Genomic DNA, 22,762 nt, shown 5'->3' with positions numbered 1-22,762 from the left:
AGCACTCCCCCAAGAAAACGAATGAGGAAGCTCCGATGAAAATGCGAACAGGTAACTAATATAAAATGCAATTAAGACACAGACACTCAATTCGGTAAAATTTTATTCTCTGTTTTTAACAGAAATTTATGTTCAGGTCGTCACTGAGAACCTGTGCGTAGTTGCACTCCAACTTGAAAGTTGGTTTGGCATCGATCAAAAAAGAAAAAAGAAAGAAAGAAAAATAAACACTCCTACAATCGCAAGTCATTTAAATATCAGATGAAGCATTCTCTCCGCCACAAGATAAAACTAGCAGGTCCCCGAAAGAGATTGTAATGATTGCGGAAAAAAAACACAAAAATCGTGAAAAAGAAGATGAAGATCTCATGCCAGTCTGCCCAGAAAGGAAGAGCTCACTACAAAGAGAAAAAAATTGTGGAAGTTTCACTATCCGTCGGGCAACAACTTCGAGAAATGACCGCGCTCTGCAACGGATTGCGTTTATTTCACGGCCAAAATGGCCGTTCATCTTTTGGATGAAGTGAATTTTGGATTGCCTTGATTTCCATAAACATACTATTTATGGGGGATTTAAGGAAAAAGTTGCACACAGCAAATTAAGAAACCTTGTCTAGTCGTGTGTTCCCTTGTCTTAACAAACAATAATTAACAAGTAGACGAATGAATATTTGTTCGATGTGAACTAGTTAAGAGTAACAGGAAGAAAGAAAGCAAATCGTTGTAAATCGAGCGTAGCCAAATATTTTACTATGATCCAACAAAACGGGCACGTTTCACTACGCCAGCGTCACAAATCGACTACAGGTTAATCGCAACATTCATTTTTTTTTTTTTTTTGCGCCTCCAGTTTCTGACAAATGCTTTCACGGCAAGTGCAGCTGTAAGAGAACGCCGATTTCGTCATATCTTCGCTTTTTTCGAAACAAGATCACCATGGAACAGCTCTGCATCGTTTGTACGCGAGAATTTGTACACTATCAAATTAAGTAAAAATCAGAATAAAATTTATATGATGCAGTGATCCTCGCAACGCCCCCTCGGCTTTACCTGAGCGTATACGTGTCGAGAAAACAAGATTTTCCCATTCATTCCCAAGATAATAGTCACAGTGCAGTTTTCACACACTTGTACCGAAGTTGACTTGCAACGAATCGCGACTACGCAGTCAAGAATTACTTTTCAAATACTAACTCGATCTGCACGTTGCTTAGACTACATGGCTAGCGCATTCAACAAATAACAGCACTACCGAACAAACAAAAAGCTGCGAGAAAAACCAACAAATGCAAGAACAATTTAGTCAGAGGCGCGGGCATTTTCTCGATGCGTAAGCCCGAATCCCAACTAGAAAGAGCTCTCACTTTTCAGGAGTCGGCAATGCACACACCTCTACATTTAAGTACGCCGAGACCACATTGAGTCGCGCTTTTCGCGCGGTCTGGCGAGCGAGCATAGAAAAAGGGTAGGTGCGACAGTGCGCCCTACGGGAAAGTTCGTGCACATAACCCAGGACCACTACCATATCATAGTGAACACCGTACCGCATATGAACGAGACACAGAAATCAAAGCACACGAGGCGAACGCTGAGGTTATTCATTGTCTGCCGTTGCGATCGTGTTCTATGCCTGTTCGGAATCCAACGATTACGCCGCAATAAAGACCCCTCGGTCGGTTCCGCGACACTGGGAAGCTCTGCGCGGGCATTTGATACCAACAGCCTTCTCGCAGCGTTGCGCGATTACGTTTAACGTTCTTGAAATACCAAAGGAGTGTGTAAGGCGCTCGCCCGCGGTTTGACCACAACGCCGTAACATTAGTTAATTGGTTCGGCTGGAAAGACATCGCATACTTTGGCGGTGGCTCTCGGAGCTCCCAGATTCAACTGGCCATTGCATCGGTGCGCCACCCGTTTCGTAGTCGACATGCATTCAGGGTTCGAGAATTGTTTTTTGCACCGATTGCAAGCGCTAGAAGCATAGGTTGACGCTGTGAGTGATTCTGAAAGTGCAGCATGGCAAATGCTCTCTTCGGAACGCACACACTAGCCAGTCAAAGTTGGGATCATCACCGTAGGACCCTTTTTCGAGAAAGCACTTCATGCTGGCCACAAGACAGACACGAGCTAGAGACGCGAACCCTTTCCTTGCGACATGGCATTTTCTTTTTTCTTTTTTTTTTGCATGGCTGCAGATACCGTGCATTTTCGCAGTTAGGCTCACGAGTATGTACATAAATGGTTGGTCAGTCAAGAATGCACTAGTCATCGGCCGTGAGCTACTGGAAGATCAATAGATATCCTGCGTTCAGAACTCTCTAAACGTATGGAGCTTTGGGCAAGTACTGTTATGCACACAGTACCCGACGTACTTTTGAAAAGCATTGTGTGTCAAGCATGTATTCAATATTCAAAAGCCTATGAGAGCCACAGGCGGGCACACCTCTACTGAAATGCTTCCATGCGCATACTATTAATTCCACTGAACTCCTGCCCTATTCCTAAGGAATCAATAATGATTCCTTATATATCCTGCACTATTTCAGCAAGACTACTGCAGATAAACTACGAAACCAGGGGAACACCGATGAAATGCTTCAACAGGTGTGACTGTTTGTATTCAATTGTTAGAGAAAAATTAATGAGCTGTACATGTGAATACTAGCACACCTAGCTGCTCTGCACTACTTAAACTAAATCTGCTGTTTGAGCTTATCTTTTAAGAAAAGCAATGCGCACAAAACCAAACAGCCAGGACACACATATTTTCTGATTATTTGTGAAGGTAGCAGAGCTAAATTATTGAACATGTAATAACAGCAACGGTCAGAAACGAATAACCACGGCGTCGGTCAGAAAATGGCAGAGAGAAATAAAAAGCAGTTTCTAAGAAGGAACAGAAATCAGAAGAGATCTCAATACTGTACAAATACAAAAGGCAGTCGGTATCCAAGAAGCAGAACCATTCTGCATTCCACCACAGGCTGCTCACAAGAATCCAGCAGCTCAGTGAGAAATAAACCAAAAACTGAAAACTCTCTCGTGACAAATTAAAAAAAAAATGAAGACAGCCTTGTACTGCCACAATCAGAGGCATTATTTTGGCCCATAGCGTGCGACCTTTATTGAACTTTACTCTTATTTATCTCTGTAAAAATATGCCGCTGGTATATTCACCGTAGTTACAGGCAAAATTTGCATATATGAAATATGTATATATTTACAAGATATTTACACATGCGAGGGAGCAATAACTGTACAGGGAGCTGTGAACTTCCGAGCAAGCGGCTCACACGAAGAAAATCAAGATTTGAAGTCTGCATAACTTGCATCTCACTCGGCACATTTCATTTCGTACCTGTGTTTGTTTGTGCAACCAGCGGCTAATTCACTCAAACCTTCTCTCCTAAACAAGTTATTGTTGATACATCACAATGCATGCAGGTTGCAATGCAGGTGCAAGATGGGGCAAAAGTGATACCAGAAATGGTGCTTTGACCTGAGGATGTTGGCTAAGAACAGCAGCATCTGCAGAGGGCATAAGCAAACACTCTGAGTAGTTCACGAAATTCCGCATCTTCTTAATGAGCACAACTTTCACACCATCCAGCTGGAACTTGCTACATGCTCCATTTCTGTGAGAGATCATTAAGTTATCCTAGTGTGAATAAGACATTTATAGTACGGGTTACCTTTTCGCTCTTACACTGCCAGTACCCCTGCATTTGCAAACAATCCACGCTCAATTCATGAGCTTTTTCCTTCTATTAGCACATCCATTTGTGTAAGTTGCTGGGTCTCTTTAATTAAGTCGCTACAGCATTTTCTGATATGTCTCAGTGCACAATGAAAACATATGTTATGTCCACCAAGAAAGTGCAATACAGAAAGTAACAAACAAAACATTATCTGTTAAACTTGAACATTCCTATTAAAAAAATCTTTGTTCTTGGTAAGGCAATAAGCATCATTTGGAATAACTACACACATGATTTGAGGAATTGCAAAGCAAAGCACTGCCACCTTGTTGACATGACAGCCAGGATGACTTGCATAAATATTGAAGCAATGTCAATTATCTATCAGATCCACCATTGAGTACAGATGCCTTCGGCCAATGCAAATACAGTAATTTTGAAATGCTGGCACATACATCATAATTGTGTAATAACTTCTGGTGTCTAACTTTCTTACACATTCTAAATAGAAAGCTATACTTAAAGAGCTGATCATGCAAAATGAAAATAAGGACTTGGTATAAATTCTCACCAAGGGCCATAGTACTCTTATAAAAGGACATTTGTGTTATTGTTCGTCGAATAGGAACCTCGGTAAAATGCACTGAAAAGAGATGGAAGCAACACTAAAAATGCAAAAGAATTACATTTTCTATTGTATTGTTTGTTAGAATTGAGCAAAAGCAATCATTAAATGTATAATTTACTTTGACTTTGTTGCTTTTTTTAATAACACCCTGTGCAAAAACAAGGCAAAATAAAGCAAAAAGAAAACAACCTCCTTCTGACAGCACTATCCTAATGGTGATGCAACAATGCCAGAGTTTCAGTCAATGTATATTTGCCAATAGAACATTAATACCAAAGGAAAATTGCATGTTGCATGTATAGAACACAAGTGTAAACATAAATTTTAACAGTGGTACAACCAAGGTTCTTAAAAGGAAATGTAGTGATGTTTACTAGATTAATTTAGTACGTCAACCCTATATGAAATATGTTGAGAAAACGTCTTCCAACTTAGTGCTACACTGAACATCTTACAAAATTATTCAGAACTCAACAAACTTGTTCAAACAGTAAGATGTGTCAGGGCTGGCCCATCATTCGACATAGTGGCATATCTTCTCTTGGCAGTGCAAAACTTTGAGCAATATGATGAATGCCCACTTGATTGAGATATTAAAAGCATGCAGAGAGTAAACATAAGCCTTAATGCTTATTTGGTAGTGTGTTTACAGTGCAATGATAAAATTCATAGGATGTGCTGCAAGTGATTGTTGATCTCACGGTCTAAGGCAGTGATCAATAGTCAGCACTGCTTGCTTCAAGGTGCTGCCCTCCACAAAACGTGACAGACTAAAGCATATAAAAATAACTTCAGGTAGAGTGCAAAAGGGCATGCAGGTTCGCAAACGGGGTCAAAGATACAGTGCTGTGTCTTCGTCTCCTTCCATCATCCTGTGCACTCTTCTGCACTTGACCTTAGGTTATGCAGTACCAACTAACCTACCAGTCTGTTCTTTAGAACTCCATATAAAATTGTTTTATGGATGTTAAATGATTATCAAACTTTCGGCCCATCTTGCACCTCAAGTAAGGCATACCAACATCTGAACACAATAGAACAGGCACCACGAGAAAACAAGGAGCTGTACAAAGTAACACAGGAACATCAAGCTGTACTTCTCATTTGTGGGTTCAGTTTAAAACCTGCTGCCACACAGTTCATGATCTAAGCACAACACTGACAGTGTCTAGATGTTGGCTCGAGCCCATACTTGTTCTTTTTTTTTTGCTAGGCATGCTTTTTTCCTGGGCCTTTACAAAACTTTGCAACACAGAATACTGACACAAGCTTATTAACAGCCTGGAGTATACAAACCAAGAGCAGTCTCTCAACTTTACACTCACTTTGGCACAAAATATTCCGTTTTGTGAAGTGGCCTGAAAAATGGAATTATTGCTTTGATAAGCAGGCATCTGGGCTGTAATTTGACTGCAGACTAGCAGCTTACTGCAACAAGCATAGTTATGAAATCTGAGCTTAATCCAGAGTCAGCACAAGGAGGCCGTCAGGAGTACCAGGCTTAGTGAAACCATGATGCAAGGCACATGACATAAGTGTGAAAGATGAGGCACCACAAATACAGACTACCATGCTGCACGCTATTCTACAAAAAATACAAGCTTTAGCTACCAGGCATTTCTTTCATTTCCTTTCAATTTTTAGTTACGAAAACTTAAATTAAAATGTGAAAGTAGTTACTGTGTGTAACAAAATGTGGTTATAGTTACTGCCTGCATATTAGTGTTACGAGTCTGAAATTGTCATAAACTGTGAGTGATTTAGAAAATATATCTGTACAGAAAATCAAAAGATATAGCAAGGCGTTCGGGAAACCTATAACTTCAAGGAATGGCTTTTTGCTACGAAGGGATCTTGGCACTGCTACACATTAAATGACTTTTAGTGCACTGTGTTATGTGCGTGTGTCTCACAACAGCAAATTTCATGTATGGGTGCCTGCAAAGGCAATAAGAAATGTCACACTGCACTTTCTACATTTGCAGCCGGCAATCATGGTGCCTTATTCCTTAACCTCTATGTCAGTGTGTCAAAACTACCTTCAAGCACGTGACAGCCCTTAAATGCCTGCCAGCCCAAAGCTTGAAACCAAGACTGTCGACCGGCGTCCTAAAGAACGCTCTCGAGACCTGCAAGACTTGACGGCGCTTACAAAGCGGCCAAAGGAGAAAACCGCCCGCGGTGTTCAGCCAGTAGGTCGCTGCCATGCTAGAGTCCACTGGGTCCACCACTAATGAATACCACAGCACATACCCCTTCTCCAGGAAGGCCCTTCGTCACACTGTCCTCGCACAGGTATAGACCCACAATGCTGATGGCTTCAATGAAGGATGTGATGAAACAGAAACACGATCATACACAGATGGCCCTTGCACACACCAGCGTTGCGTCACTCGTCCACCTGCACGATGTGCACCACATGTGTCCGTGGCTCGGAGGACGGCTTGCTGCCGTCGATTGCCGCCTTCACGGCATCGTGACCGCCGCCCACTTGCAGAGCCTCGCCCCAGAGCTGGGTGATCTTGTCGACCGGGTTGCGGCATCCTTTGCAGCGACACGTCTTGCAGCTAGCACCGGCCACGTAGCAAGGGCACCGTTGGCCGCAGCACGTCAGCTTGCCCGGATTCAGGCTCGCCGCGCCACACCGACAGCCCCGGCGTGCCGACGTCGTCGCTGGCCGCTGGTAATGCAGCACAGCGGTTGGCGTCGGGGGCACCGCCGCCGAAGGGCTGCCGCACTCCGACGCCGACGTCGAATCCGAACCGGATCGGCTGATCTCCAGTACTGCGAAAGAACGAGTACGACAACATACGTTAAGGGCCAATTGCAACGAAACCGAACATGTTCTAAATTTGCTTTAGATAAGTATTTGCTGTTGAAGCAATCTTGATAAAGCTACAAGGCTGGTAATTCACGCAAGTTTCTTAAGTAAGCCCTTAAATAGCAGCTACTGATAACGATCGATTTGTAATGAGATCCCTTGTGAAACAGGGCGGCGACAAATAGCCACTTAGCCTGTTCGAGGTAATCAGGTTCTGCTATCTATTTCAGTCTAGCATTGCCTATTTCCACTTACATTATTTCTATTCTTTAATACATCTAAAATACATCCTAAAGCATGGGCCTAAGCCTGTGAGGACCCCAGCTCCATCTCTTCCCTGCTTTTTTTTTTCCAACAATACAAAACGTCTTCTCTTGCATGCTGATTCGACCGCTGACCAATTAAGGCTCCCACCATCAACTATAATAAAGAACGCATAAACCGAGACACATATTCTCGATTGTTCAAATCACCTGGTTGACTGATGCAAGTTTTCGCTTTGCATGATACGTGATGCGTTAAGATCGTCTGCACAAGCACCGCTCCTCCACGGAACGGCGGTAGGAAAGCAGAGAGCTGTCAGATAGCTGTAAACGCAGACGTGAAATTTAAGACGCACGCAGACGTGAAAGTTCTACGTGCGCTACGAACCGCATGCGTGGGACGCTTACTAGAGGGTTTTAGGTTAAGGGCAGGCAAGTGTGGGGCCCGCCAGCGCTTGGGGCTACGGTACTGCGCATGCGTAGTAGCGCACCCCAACGATTGCGTCCCCTTAATCTAAAACTATATATCATAATTAAGCGTAGGCAACAGATTATGACAGGAGGCCTCGCAACCCTCTGTCTGCAGACATGAATGCTACTGCAGCCAAGTTCGTTGAAGACGATTCAAAAGTTTTAGAATAGCGTTTGTAGCCTTACGTACGTTAAACCCAAGTACCTTTCCGGGACATTACGGTGCGCGTCTCTTCCAAGCTTTTTGGTCTAACGTGCGGGAATGCAAACGTAAGAAGGACGATAGAACACACAGCGCCGTCTGGCACATTTTGGCCAACGCATTCAAGCCAAGGCAATACATTTAGCAACCATACTGTTGCTGCCATGCGGACGCATCTCGTTTAGGCACACGAACGCCGGAATAGCCAAACAATCTCAGAAATTGACCGCGCTATGCACTCGTAACTACAGTTTCAGGTGAATTTAGAGGAGGCGAAAGCCCATTTCGATAATTACTGGCGATCAACGAGAGCGTAGCCATGACGAGCCTTCACGCTGAAGCGGGAGCAATGGGTGTCGAAATGTTGGACAACGCTATTTCTTAAAGTGCGTAAACATTAGACAGCTTTAGTTTAGGGTGTGTAGCGGAATAGCAGGATCGAAATGCGCTATTTCTCAGAATGAACGTTACCCTCATTGAGTGGTTTGCGTAGTTTGTATAAAACACGGCGGCGGTACCGGCTGCCCGCTTCGAACTGCACTTGGCGTTGTTTTTGTAGAATTAACTTCGTTCGTAGCAAATGACTGTGCAAACGGCTTTTCCTTAGTCTCAGGCTGCTTCGACGACATCGTATTATAGATAACCTTGAGTTTTCGTGATTGCTTCTCGTTTCGAACGCGTCCAAGCCTAACGAGAGAAACCTCCTGAAATGGATGGAGGGATGCTATCAGCGTCCCCTCTGGAACGGGGCGGTGGGTTGCGCCACCGAGCTCTTGTCATCATATTGCCCAATGGCCTACATATGTTAAAAAAAGAAAATAATAATAAAAAACCGCAAAGAATTCCCATCACCACGCTTTCTGAACGCTTATTGGGAACTTTGTTCTTTACGCCTCCGTTGTTTGTCGTTTGCCTATTTTCTTCCACCAATCTTCCAATCGCCTCTTACTAATCTCTATTGCGGACATGTCTACTTTGCCCGTTCTCGATGAAACCAAGGGCTTCAACGAAACCAGAGGTGCCTAAAACAACCGCTGAGTAGATATTTTCCCATTCTAACAAAACGTGCTCCTTCATTTCTCTAGCTTAACCGTAGCAAGCACATGCTTCTTCTTTGTTGTATCTCGCTTTATAAGTGCGTGTTCTAAGGTATCCTGATCTCGCTTCGAACAATAATGAGACTCTCCAGGCCCCGCACACTCGCAAGTTCAACAAATGGCCACAGAGGGCGAAAAAATCGACCGCGCGGCGCTGCTAAAGAAAGAGGCATAGTACACCAATTAAAAAGGTTCCCCGTTGCGCGCATTATCTCTTACTAGAGGCGCTGTAGTAAGCGCAATTTTAACCTACAAACTTTCTTTTACAATAACCGAAGCGTTTCTATTACATGATAAAGAGTACAAAGTTATCATTCCTAATTTACATTGAACTCTTTATTACAAACTTTGTTGTTTTTTGCCATTTTAAACGCAAAATAGCGCTCAGCATCATCGACCTCCCACGTGACATCTGGCCTGGATTTAAAATTTTTACCGGTATGTTCGCGTTCACGGCAGGTACGGATTCTTTGGTTCGTACATCGGTTGGTTATTTTGAGCTAAAACCTGTCTATTGCGCTTCGATATCTGGCGTTATTTAACTTGGGGTGTAAGCCGGAAAGCTAGGTTTCAGTCGTGAGCCGTGTGGAACACGTCTGCATCGAAATGGGAGCCGGGTCCTGCTGCGACTGGGGACAGCAATACCGGTGAGTCGTTAAATATCGCTGCTTCAATCGCTATGTAATTTATTCGTCTCGTTAATTTACAGGCGCAGGCAAGTTAACGAACTGGATGCTGCATTACATATGGACAGTCAGGACCCTCCGTTGCTGTTTCCGAAATAAACTTTCAGTTGCGAGGCCATCAGTATACACACATTCACGAAAGAGAAAGCGATATCGGAACGCGTGTCACATTTTTCATCTCGTTGTAGCCGTAGCCATGGGTGACTGAGTAGCCTTATCGATATATATTTTTTTTTCGAGGCCGCCGGCAACTTCTCTTGTTCACAGAACCGAATAACCCTTTGATAAACTGAAGCTAATGTACTCAATTTAGTGTATTAAACAGTTGCACGCATGATAATTCATCCATATTTCGTACCTGTTGGTTCCAAATGTTTTTGCTGTTCAGTTTGGGTTACCTCAGAGCATTTTTGCAGTAGTGAAGCGGTGCATCACGTTCATGCACAAAAAGAATGCATCATTTCTAATAGCTTCATGTCTTTCATCTATTTGCTTGTGAAACCAGCAGTGTGATCTCTTCTAGTGTATAAACGTGCGCACAAAGGTTCTCATTTATGATCTTAATAATACTTAAGCTGTTGATATGCATTGTAGTTATGCAGACATCAATTTTACGGAAAGTAACAATATTTATTTACCATGCTGCTTAAGCACCCTAGAACAAACAGTGCACATTTGCATGTGTTCTGTATTCACAAACGATTACAATGTAGATGTCGCACCTTTTCGCATTTTATATTGCAAAATTGTGCTTATTCAATTTCTGATGCAGTCAAAATTTCTGTTCCAGACGTGCAGTAATGAGGACAGCACCAGTATAAAGCTACACACTCCATGCACTAAACAGAAGCTGCTGCCTGCTACAACAAGGTAATTGCGTTGACTTTGGCTGCTACTACAAGGTAAACAACACCTGGTACAGAAATAAATATGCTTGATATATGTTGTATTGGCTTGCTAGTATTGAGATACATGTCATTTGTTTGTAGCAGATGATCTGAACGTTTGTTCATGTTTACATTTCAGCATAATTGGTTCAAACATAAAAGAAAACACTACATGAGTTTGGATAATCTCTGCTGTGTCTCATGTGCCACTGTTCTGCCCCAACAGAGTCTGTGCCAAGTACATCTCGGTCATCATGGGAGCTCCCATCTACACTAACAGGAAGGGGCTGGATCCGAATTCGTAAGACCACGAACAAAAGAGCCATTCTAGTATAATTTGGATGAGATATCAAGTCTACGGATGACTGTTTCAAGAGTGAAAAGAGCCTCCGCCATCATTCCACCAGCACAGATATTGGCCAAGTCATCCAGGTACCTCAACAACAAAAATTCTGTGTCTTCCGATGTACCTGCAACCTCTGAACAAGCACAGATGATGCTGGCCAAGAGTGTTCCGTCAGCTTGCCCTTCCTTAGTGAGCTTCGTGGCCTTGCCAATTCGTGCCAAGTATAATTTTGTTTCAATGAATGCAAGCTTTTTCATTCCACATTGTTGTTAGAGATCATTCCTCTTTCTCATCCAAACATTGAAGGTCAACTGATTCTTTGCTCATATTTAATACCAGTCACTGTCTAGAGGCAAACATATCTGTAGCAGTATTTTCTAGTGTATGTTGCCATGTGCAATTCCTCTCCTGAAATAACTGATGCGGCATTTGCGTGTGTCTTGCATTAACATTTACACTGTGTGCTATGTAGCATTTAACTTTTCTTAAAGTTTTTGGCTTTCAGTGCTTGCAAGGTAGAGTGGCTTCTTTCTTGAATGCAAGCTTTCTCATTCCCATATTGAATTCCTAGTCTCATTTCAGGATTGTTATTCTTGCTCGACAGCCTGTGTTTTTGTGCAAGCTACATTGAAGTGATTGATTGCAGAATCTGGTTTCGCCGCTGTCCAACTTGGTACTAGTCACCATGTTACATTTCTCATATGTGGGAGCCTGGTCAGTTGCATTGGGAAACAGTCTCTCAAGGCAAGCACCTGCTCCTACAGTCCGCACAGTGACATAGGCTGTGAATTTACACACACCGTGGTTGGTGCTCCCCGTTCCGCCCTTTCCTGCTGCTGCCGTGTGCAAATTTTGCTTGTGACCTTCCATAATTTGGCATCAACAGAGACCTCATACATGATTACATGGTTCGAAGTTTATGAAGTTGATATCCACATGTGTGGAAAGGCCTGCAAAATGGTGATGTCCACAAACCGACCATGCCCATATTTAGAGAATGTGGGGTACCAAGTGTGAGTTACACATCAGTGGCATGCGAAAGAACAAAAAGAAACATGCAGGTTGGAAAGGCAGTAACGCTAAAATGCGGGGCACTCCATGTCACTGTGTTGGCTGCGGCAGCAGATGCTTGCATCACCTGATTGCTGCGCAACGCAAGTTGCTTATCTTCAATGGCGACTGTCGGTGCAAACACGTGGGACGCAATGTCCAATCTGCTTGCGCTGCTGGTTGTTGCTTGTTACCAGACTACCATGTGTGACGAAGGCAAGCACCATGCCTACAGTCGGACGGTTAAATGTCCCGCAAGCCACCCGTACGGGTGTATGCTCGCTGTTGTCATGTGAATCATAGCCAATGTATAAGTTGAGCATTATGTTAGAGTATGCTGAAGTGATTTGATTGCAGAGTCTTGTTTCAGTGTTGTCCCACTTAATCATAGTTGCAGTGTTACATTTCTCGGATGTGGCGGCCTGGTCAGTTGCATTAGCCAACGGCCTCTCGAGGTAAGCACCTGCTCCTGCAGTCCGCACAGCGACACAAACTCCCTGTTTACATGTATTGCGATTGGTGCTCTCTGTTTGTCCTTTCCTGCTGCAGCCGTGGGTAAAGTGTGCTTGTGGCCTTCTTTGGCTGCGATTTGGCGTGTACGGAGACTATCATAGATGATTACGTGGTTTGAACTGTATGATATCCACATGAGTGGAAAGGCCTGCAAAATGGTTATTCCCACAAAACCGACCATGTCCATATTGAGAGCAGGTGGGGCACCAAGTGTGAGCGACACGTTAGCGGTCACCGAAAGAACAAAAAGAAACGTGCATGTAGGAAAGGAGGTAACGCTAGAATGCCGGGTAATTCATGTCGCTGTGTTGCCTATGGCAGCAGGTGGCTGCGTCACCCGATTTATTCGCAGTGCAAGTTACGGCGACTGTCAATGCATACAGGTGGGGCACTGTCCAATCTGCTTGCGCTGCTGGTTGTCACTCATTACTAGACCACCATGAGCGACGTAGGCAAGCACTGTGCCTGAAGTTGGATAGCTGAATGTGCTGTAAACGACCTGTAGTGCGTGAATGCCCAATGTTGTCATGTGGATCTTAGCCAATGTACAGTGTATTGTCTGAACCTTATGCGGTGATTGAATGCAGAGTCTAATTTGATAATGGTCGCCGTGTTATGTTTCTTCGATGTGGCGCCCTGGTCAGCTGCATGGGCAACAGTTTCCCGAGTTAACCGTCCGCTCCTGCAGTCCGCACAGCGACAAAGGATCCCAATTTACATGCACCGTAATTGGTGCTCTCCCCATTCGACCTTTGCTGCTACAGCCGCGGGCAAATTATGCTTCTGGGCCTTCATCGACCGTGATGTGGCCCATATTGAGAATGTGGGGCACCAAGTTTGAGTTACACATTAGCGGCCCCCGAAAGAGCAAAAAGAAACGTGCAGGTTGAAAATGAGGTAACGCTAAAATGCCGACTAGTCCATATCGCTGTGTTGGTTGCGGCAGCAGATGCCTTGCGTCACCCGATTGCTTCGCAATGCAAGTTACGGCGACTGTCGATGCAAACAGGTGGTGCACTGCCCAATTTGCTTGCGCTACTAATTGTCGCGCGTTACCATATCGCCATGTGCGACGACGAAAGTGAGCAGTTTACGAGCTCGTGTTAACGGCTTCAGCGTATCTCGAAATGCAAATTTTATTTCTGCTGTCGTACGAGACGATGCACTGCTTTTCTTCTGCCAATAAAGTCGCACGTCCTGTTCACTCACTTGTGGCTTGTTTGTATGGGCGTCAGTAGAGGCTCTTTAGTCTCCTGGCAATTAAAACGCGGCAGCTGAGGAATGCCGCAACGCCAGCAAGGCCAGCACGGCGCGCACCCAGCGTACGCCACCGGAATAAAGCGACCATATTGGATATTGCAAAAAAAAAAAGACATTTCCGCTTTCTGTTTAAGCAGCGCCATCTGTCGGGCCCCGGGCTAAGTTCCATGCGCTGCCGCTTCTTATTTTCGAACCACTGTGGAAGGTACAGTTTCCCTTCTCTAAAGTTGTTTCTTTATTCTATGGACTCTCTTTGAGTTACCATAATTTGTTTCTTTCGTGATATCGTTTTTTCCCCTCTTAAGGCTAAACCCCATTAGCGCGATTTTGTGCGCGACAGCGACGAGCGACGGGTTTGCGCGACGGATCAGGCCGTCGCTTGAACAGATCGCTCGGTCTAGAACAGATCGCTCGGAATCTAGAATTCGTCGCTCGTCGCCCGGAAGTGCTATGAGCGACTAGCCAATAGCGCAAAGCCGGAACTGGATGTACGTAACTCCAGTACTTCCGATTGTCGCACGGAACGAGCAAACGATTGAATTTTTATAGGTGCAAGGATAAGAACCTACTGCAAGACTTTCAGAAATATTTTATGCTGCTTTTTTACAGTAAAATACATCAACTTAAGTTAATAAAGCACGCGTCACGCTAGTTTCGGCGCCTATATTGCTGCCCTCATACCGGCAACACTGGGGAGACGTCGCTCGAAGTCATCGCTCGCATGGGGTGCAACTTGTAGGCGACGAGCGAACGCGACAGCCATCTCCATCGCGTCGCCTGTCGCTGTCGCGTGCAAGATCGCTTGCATGGGGTTTATACTTTAAGTATAGTCGGATACAACTTTAGAAAAAAGGGGGCGTTTACTCCTCCGAGGCGGATGCACACGGGCATCCACCAATGGGCGCGCACTCTGGACCGACGTCATGCGCCGGACGGCCGGGGATCCTGGCAGCCTACGTAGCTTAGCCTCCCAAACCGCTCATCCCTTCGATTAATATAAAGTTGTTACTCATTCGCTCTAATTTGTACCAACCTTAATCTATCTTAATCCCCTTTATTCCTGCTCAATCCACTTTAATTAATTTTAGTCCGCCTTAAGTCACCTTACTCCAACTTGTTCTAACTTTGATTACCCGTAATTAATATTAAACGTTGTTATACCATTTACCATCTTCCGTATTACTACTCACATCACACAGGACGCTGATGACGTCGCAATGATTTTTGGTACCGTGCACTCGCCGCGGACGACGCCGGCTTTTCTGCGATCATGGGACACACAAAGCTTTCGCATTAAAAAATACCGGCAGGAACCACCTCAGGTTGACTGTCGACGTCAATGCGATTAGTATTGAACCACTGCAGCGACACACCGCATATTACACCGCCGCAATAAGCGCGTCACTTACGAGGCGCGTCCTGCAACCGAGCTCCTCTCTCGCGCTTCCCTCTGGACACCTGCGGCACCTAGCGGCGCCACCGCGCAGTAAGCGCGTGGCGCGCATCTTCCAAGCTACATTGCCTGAATGCAGTATGTCAAGCGGGTTCGGTTCCGCCCAGCACCGGGTAAATTTTAAACGATTTTTGCTTGTCCTACAAAAAGCAGCACATTACGCAACGGCACATGCCCAGCCGCCCACGTTCTCAGCACAGCAGCCTGAAGCTTTACCCCATAAGACCACGGACCACCCAGTGACCCAAGTTGAAACAAAAGAGATTGGATACGGACGGACAAACGTTCGAAAAACATGGTGAAGTTCTCAAGGAATGCTATTCGCATTAAAATGAACTCCAAGCTTCGATCTCGAACTCAGTCGCGTCCTAACGTCACAGCGTGAAGCCACGAATTTCAGTTCTTTTTCTTTGTATACAAGCTAGTTTGGCGCGGGGAAAAAAATGTCCCGGAAACTTCTAGGTTGAGCCTCTGGTTTCCTTGGAATGGAATGCAGTCTTTCGAAGGCGTCACAGCAAACTGGGGAGGGCACCTCGGAGCGGCCAAGCCAACAGCCTCTCGCTTTTTGTAAAAAAAGAAAAGCTAAACTGTTTAGTGTAACTATAGAAGCACTTGGGAACGTAACATTCATGTTTCACGGTGCCCTGAAAAAACTATCATTATTCGAGTTTAGAGGAAATGGAAGGCACGTTGGATGTGAGGTGCCGTAAAGCTTACGAATAAGAATTTCTGGACCCTCGTAACAATTGCTGCACGACTGGCCAATAGAGGCACTTTTCGTGCATTCGCGGGCTTCTGTTACGCTCGGAAAAAAAAAAAAAACTTTTATTTAGCACGCATTGTGCAACAGAAAAGTGCATAGGGAGTTGTTCATGTTGCTCTGCAGTTTTCTCATTGACACTTTTTTACCCAATTATAATATTTGACAAAATGATTGATTAAATTAACACTAATTATGTATTTAGCCGAAGTGGAAAAACAATTTTGAGCATCTCCAAGCGACGGCAAACGTTACCTTGGTTCTGTCTAGCTAGGTGGCATTTGCATATTTTCAAATCTCGGGTGCATGATAGTTGGGTCCACCTCGTACAGTTAAAAGTCAATCTGACGAAACCCGATTTTACGACGTTCCCGATCTAACGAAGAGAAGACACTTCCATTCCCCGGCAGGTACCCACAGGGTTCAACGTTGTCGTCAACCCGAATTAACGAAACTAACTTGTCCCAATTCGATTTAGCGAAGTTTTTCCTGAGATAAATGAGGAAAAAAAAGACGGTGATTTCTTTGTAATTTTGACACAGACGGATTTTTCGTCGAGCATGCGCTCGAAATCTATCGCGTTAAACCATCTAGGCGCCATGGCCACAGCCCTAGCTTTACTTCGACGCGGCTGCACGCCGCACCGATGCGCGCAACAGCGGACTCATCACCGCCTCGGTATAGGGTTGCTCGGTGGTTGCTTTCGTTAGTGCGTGGTTTATGCGACAGATGGCTGGATTAGCGGCAAAAAGAATGCCGCGGTAGCTTTTGCGTATCGTTACGTTAAAATTTTAGATTTGAAAAAGAAAAAAACGAAAATTCATTTCTCGATTTTACAAACTTCCCAATTCAACAAAATAGTTTGAGAGCGGTCATCACTTCGTTTCAACTGTATATGTCAAAGTCAAATGGCGGCTTTCTGGCGGGTGTTTTGACACGTTGTAAGGCACGTTCAATTGCCGTGGCAACGCGGATCTCGGCTTGCTGGGATATTTCTGTGCTACCGTTCTAGGCAAATTACACACAAATCTAGGCTTGTCTGGCAAATGCAAAACCTGCGGTTAGCGCTGAAAGCGCCTTCCTTTTCAATGCTGCGGGTGGCGGTCGCTGTGTTGAATCAAGGACATGCAGCGCTCACGATATCCTGCAGCGTGCAGTCGCTGCAGTGTACTCCCTGTGCACAGCTGTGTAGTACGAGACAAGCGTAATACAGCGCTGGGACTAATGACGTTTCTGCTGCCAAAAATGTCGCTGCACCTGTTTTCAATGAAAACCCCATCCGCGTCTCATGCCGTTGCCACAGCTGCAGCAGACGACTCGCATTGTCAGGCGCAAGGGGGCCATTGACCTAAAGAGACGTTTACATTTACTGCATCTGCGTGCTTAATTTTACGGTTATGCAAATCACTATGCGTGTGTTTGCTATAAAAAGAATAAGCTCAATGAAGCGACACGTTTCTAGCATCCCCGATGACGTTACGCGGGGGAGCCAATCAGATCGCTCGCCCGAGTGGCGTCACTCAGCAACGCTACGCAGAGTGGAAAGGGGGCGGCTGATCGAAAACTCAAGGGAGCGGCGCCGCTGTGACTTACAGCCTGAATTACAGCCTTTGTGAAAATTCCTTAACATGAGCTCGAACGGGTTATATACGAGCCACCTCTCGCTAAGTGGCGCTTTGCTAAGTTGTGAAAGCGTAATTCACCAATACAGTCCAACTAGCCTTCATTTGTTCCCCCCGCCCACTTCATGGAAATCTGAAGTTCGAGATCGAATTCGCGAGCTGGTACACAAAACGTCTCTTCTATTGGTTCACGTGCCAGTGGAGGACTTCCCTATATGTAATGTTGCATACAATGCCACCAAAATCTCATTAACAAAATTAAAAGGACGCAATTAGCAGGACTGTGAACGACGCAAAAGCCTGCGCTGTCTAAACGGGCCTGCACAGAATGCGCTATATAGGGCGACGCGCGCGCATTCTTGCGCGCTTTAACCTTGAACAAACGACTCCAGCAATAACCTCTGAAGTCTATGAAAGGTTTTCCCGACTGTGAGCAAGCATATTGCGTGAATTGTACACGTGCTTTCTGTGACTTTGTCCTTCCTGCCGCACCGCGGCGCAGTGCCCGATCGTAGTTTTCACGTAGCAGACGACAAGGCACGGCGCAGCAGGGTATTCGCCTGCTGCTGCGGTCGGCCGCCTCCTTGTGATCCACGCGTTCACTACCGCCGCGTAAAATTTTTCGATGTTCAAGATCTTAACAGCCGGTGATAGCTGCGCGGAAGAGACAAGAAAACTGCGCAGTGTTCGTAAAGTTTCCGCCTCCGACGAGCACGAAGCGTATACAGGCTGGCCGCGTCTGTTCGGAGATTTTGTATGCAGCGGTTCGAAGCAGCCGAAAGATTGTCCCAAGTGTGAAAAGGTTGTGAAGATGAGTCTCTTAATGCGCCCGACATGTTTAACCTAGGGCCACTACTTAAACGCAGTAGAAGTAATTTCCTTGCCTCACGGAGCAGCCAGTTTGGCGGCGGAAGGACCGCACCGGAAGGTACAGGAGGAGGCAAACTAAGAGTTATTCGCAGGACGAGTGGTAACGTTTAAGGCACACCCCATGCGACATCTCTGAAATAATTTTGCAAACGCAAGCGCTAGGACAGTAACGATCACGTGCGTCGTTTACTAGCACGGCGTTACGGGCATGCCACTACACAATCAGGCTGAAGGAAGAACGAGAACATCCATCGACACAAGGAAGTTCAGTCGCATACGTTGTAGCCGTAGCACTTCGTACGTAACACAATCAGAGATGTTCGTTACACGGAGCACACAGAAATCGCGTCCCAAATGCGAACGCGTTCACTTTTGGTTTTATCTCACTTTCAAGAGACAACAAAACGTTCAAGTTCACGACAGCTACTTAAAGTTTGTACACCTGAAACGCTGTGGCTCACACGCCTCGCTCGCTCGTCGAGCTCGCGCTCAGCGCTGTTTGCATTTGGCACAGTTCTCCGCAACACAAGAGCACACAGAAACGGAATCCGGACAGGCGTAGAAAACACAGCGGTTGTGTCTACGGGCATATGCTGCTTCCTGCCGATCGCCGTATCAGTGGGATCGCTGTATACGTATAGCCAAGGTACTCACGTTGAACGATCACCGCTTCGATGCGCATAAAAATTACGCGACAATATTCAACATGGACGAACTTTGCCCGTAAGCATTGAGCGGGCACGTGAGCATGTGTTGTGTTAGTAAAATTACTTCAGTGCTATCGCCTAAAGCGTGGACAGCGGCCAGTATAATCGCTGTCTAAGTAATAAATCCAACTCGGAACCAAACGTTTCGTCCTCTTTCTTGCGTCTGCTTTGGGTAGCGCTTTCCTTGAACTATGTGCCAACCAAGTGCAACAAGAGCTGCTGGTTGTCCTTTTTGCACAGGCGGAGAACAGGCGGCTCGGTGGGGCAGTGAAACGGCTTTTACCTTGTGTTACGCCAATTACGCCATGAGGCCTCAATCCTCCGAGAGCGCAATAAATAATTAATTGCGTTACCCTTTAACGCGAGAAGTTAAAAACGCGCGCCAGAAATGCGATGCGGCTTCGGACGTGAAAAAGCGCGACCCATCACGACACCGAAAACTTTTCGTCGAGGTCTCGCGGTACCAGATACCAAAGCACCTCCATCCATGCGCCACCGATGGCGGCGAAGAAACGTGCATGGAGGTACTTTATCAGATGCCACTGACGCGTCCACACATACACTGCCGAAAAACTGCGTCTATTCGGCTACACGGTCATTGTATGGCCTTCAACAACCCAACTCCTAGACCTGCCTAGGAGCTTTCGAACCCCCGCCCCTTCCCTCCCCCCCTCCCCCCCCCCACTCCGACACCACCGCTTTCGCTGACGTGATGATTCTCCTTTTTGTGCGCGCTCGAAGTTGCACAGCGCTTGAAACGCGTTGTGAACGGATCGCACGAAAAGGTGCTGTAATTAATAATTTGTGTTGCTCTCGAGGCCTTGAGGTTTCGTACGGTAATTATGGGGTGGATAGTTCCTTAAAAAAAGGAAAATAAGAAAAAGAAGTGGGACACGCAATTTTCGTGGCCAGTACGTTCCCCCAAAGCGACAAAACTTTCTGCACTTCAGACAATCTTTCGGCTGCTTCGAACAAGAGCAAACAAAACCACTGGAAAGAGGCGGCTAGCGTCGACGCCTTCTGCTCGTTCGGCGGCTGAAATTTAACGTACACAGCGTACTTTTTGATGGGATCTTGATACCCATTGAAAAGCACGGCGACCGCGTCTCCGCACCGATTTCGTTTGGCTTTAAATCTCGTACGTTCGCAGCATCGCCTGCCCACTCTTCGTTACACCGCGCTTCGGCGGGAGCACGCCGCGGGGCCGGCTCTGCCATACTTGAGGAACAATGTAAAATGCAAACCATCAAAAAATCCAGGCTATGATCACTCACAGACCAACGCGTGCGCTTAGAAAAGAAAAAAAAAAAAAAAGAAAAGAAGAAGCGAGTGAGAGAGAGAGAGAGAGAAAACCGAACATAGCTGGAGCTCTATGGTACAGAAGGCAGTTGATCGTCGTGGTGGGTCGGCAATCCAAACCGCCAGCTCGTACTCCGCAACAGAACGATACGTCGATAAGTTGACTAAAGCTACAAAGTGTCCCTGCATGCATCCAGTTCAAACTCTTTTTCTTTTTGTAAATTATCGTAATTTCTAGCTTTGGACGGAAAGATAACATCGTTTTTGCATATGTAGTGATAAAGCAAAGAGGAAACAGCAGTGAAGCCTTGGCGTTGGCCTTGGCCGGTTTAAACATTCGCACATCTTTATTATCGCAACCATTCGTTGGATGCTTCGAACCTAAAGATCCGATGGGCGGTATAAATATAGGCCCCTAATTTCACCTCGACGCCGCTACACAGATTAACAAAGTTCAAACTGGCCGCCGCAAGAGATAGTGTCGCCATCTGGTGTCAACTCCACCAAACGTACGAGTGAGGGGCGGTAACGCGCGCCGCCGCGTGAAAGGTCGCGAAAGCTTCGGCACTCAAACCAGCCAGCCCTGGAAACAGGGGTAGCTGTACTATTCAAACTATTCGTCCCTCAATTTCACCAAATAGCGAGTGCGTCCAAAAGCGGCACAAACCGTTCGGCGAATCACAGAATCTCGTTTGCACGCAGAGTTTTCACCAAGCACTCGCGAAAGAATGCGGGATCGTGGCAGTGTTTGGTATGTCAGTCAGAACGGGGAAAACCGTTACACATATACGAGTGTCTGAACGCATTGTCACAAATTAACGGCTCGGCAACAGTTCAGTGTGACGGCTGCACTGTCACTTAATGTACATGCGAAGCCGTCCTCGAAATATTAGCAAGCATCCTACCAGCAAAAGAGTGCGCGGTGACAATCGCGAAACCGCGGTATGCGCCCCGAAAGTACACAGGGGCACCAACGGCACAGCCCCCTCCAATCAGGCATTTTCAGGCAACCAAAGAGAATAAACGTGCTGTTTTTCAAACCACAGTACCTACCTGCGGGCACCTTTATGAGCTTGTAGGGCGCAGAAATGGCACGGTCGTGCGCTAGTGCCAATGCATCTCCATTGAGCAGCACAGCGCGACGCGTCCTGTCACCATTCACACTTTTCGTCACCGCGGCCGCGGCTACGGCCGAAGTCCGATTCACAACACGCGATGGTTGAGTAGGTACGGTTGTGGATGCTGCTGCTACACACGATGAGGATAACGATGGAGAAAATGATGACGAAGCTGCCAAGGAAGGCACTGCGGACGACGTCGACGGTAAGCTAGTCGAAGTTGGCTCTGCGTGCCGATAGTTATCGGCCAGGTGCGACCCTTCGACGACAAGGTCCCTGAAAGTAATATTTGTACCACCATTCAGACTACCCCACTTCCTCTGAAAGCTGGGCGCACTCAGGTAGCGGCAGATCTTTTTGTAGCACTGTAGCACAATGCGAAGCTGCAGGTTCTCGGTGAAACCGGACGTGTTGTTGTTGCAGTCGACGCAGGGTGCGCTTAGCCGCATTGTCTGACCTATGCACCCCTTGCAAACCGCGTGCCGACACTTGGACGAAGACGAAGACATCGGGACGACCAGGAGATTGGAACACACACTGCACGCAAGTGCCTGCCTAAGCAGAGACAGCAGGCGATATATGTCAGCCCAGGCACTGTGGTCTTCGAGGTCCGATCCGAACACTTTTCGGCACGTTTCTAGGTAGAGGTTCAAAGCGTTCATGATTCACAATGCGGGCTTGCTTTGGAGGTCTCCCTCGCGCCCGCAATACATTAAAAACCGACTTTTCATGCGCATTTAGCGCTCGTTCCGACCCATGTTTTGTTTATGGGCTGCCGATGTCGCTGCCGCTTCGGCTGACGGTTTCGTTCCGAGGCATGGCGGGTCAGCTGTTAGCGGCGGACTGGCGCCGAATTTGACAGCATTTGTAGTCAATTGGCACTAAGAACAGCCATAAACAAAACTATTTTCATATTTCAGCATCTTTCAAAACCGCTTTCAAAGAAGGGAGCCACGGTTTTGCTCCATAAAACTTCGTTTAAACCAAGCAGAGACGGGCACACAGCCTCGC

General features: G+C 46.2%; 1 protein-coding gene across 1 annotated transcript; it reads right to left on the bottom strand.

Moving 5' to 3' along the window:
• Positions 1-85: 85 nt before the first annotated feature.
• msl-2 (male-specific lethal 2) lies at positions 86-22,523 on the bottom strand. Its single transcript, XM_075682308.1, has 2 exons — positions 21,687-22,523; positions 86-7,110 (listed from the first exon to the last, which is right to left on the bottom strand). The coding sequence occupies exons 1-2, from the start codon at positions 22,411-22,413 to the stop codon at positions 6,716-6,718; spliced, it is 1,122 nt and encodes a 373-aa protein (XP_075538423.1). The 5' UTR covers positions 22,414-22,523; the 3' UTR covers positions 86-6,715.
• Positions 22,524-22,762: the final 239 nt, after the last annotated feature.

This window comes from Dermacentor variabilis, chromosome 2, assembly GCF_050947875.1.
Source record: "Dermacentor variabilis isolate Ectoservices chromosome 2, ASM5094787v1, whole genome shotgun sequence".
Taxonomy (NCBI): Eukaryota; Metazoa; Arthropoda; class Arachnida; order Ixodida; family Ixodidae; genus Dermacentor; species Dermacentor variabilis.
Note: the sequence above shows the minus strand (reverse complement) of the source record. Positions and strands in the feature narration are given on the sequence as shown.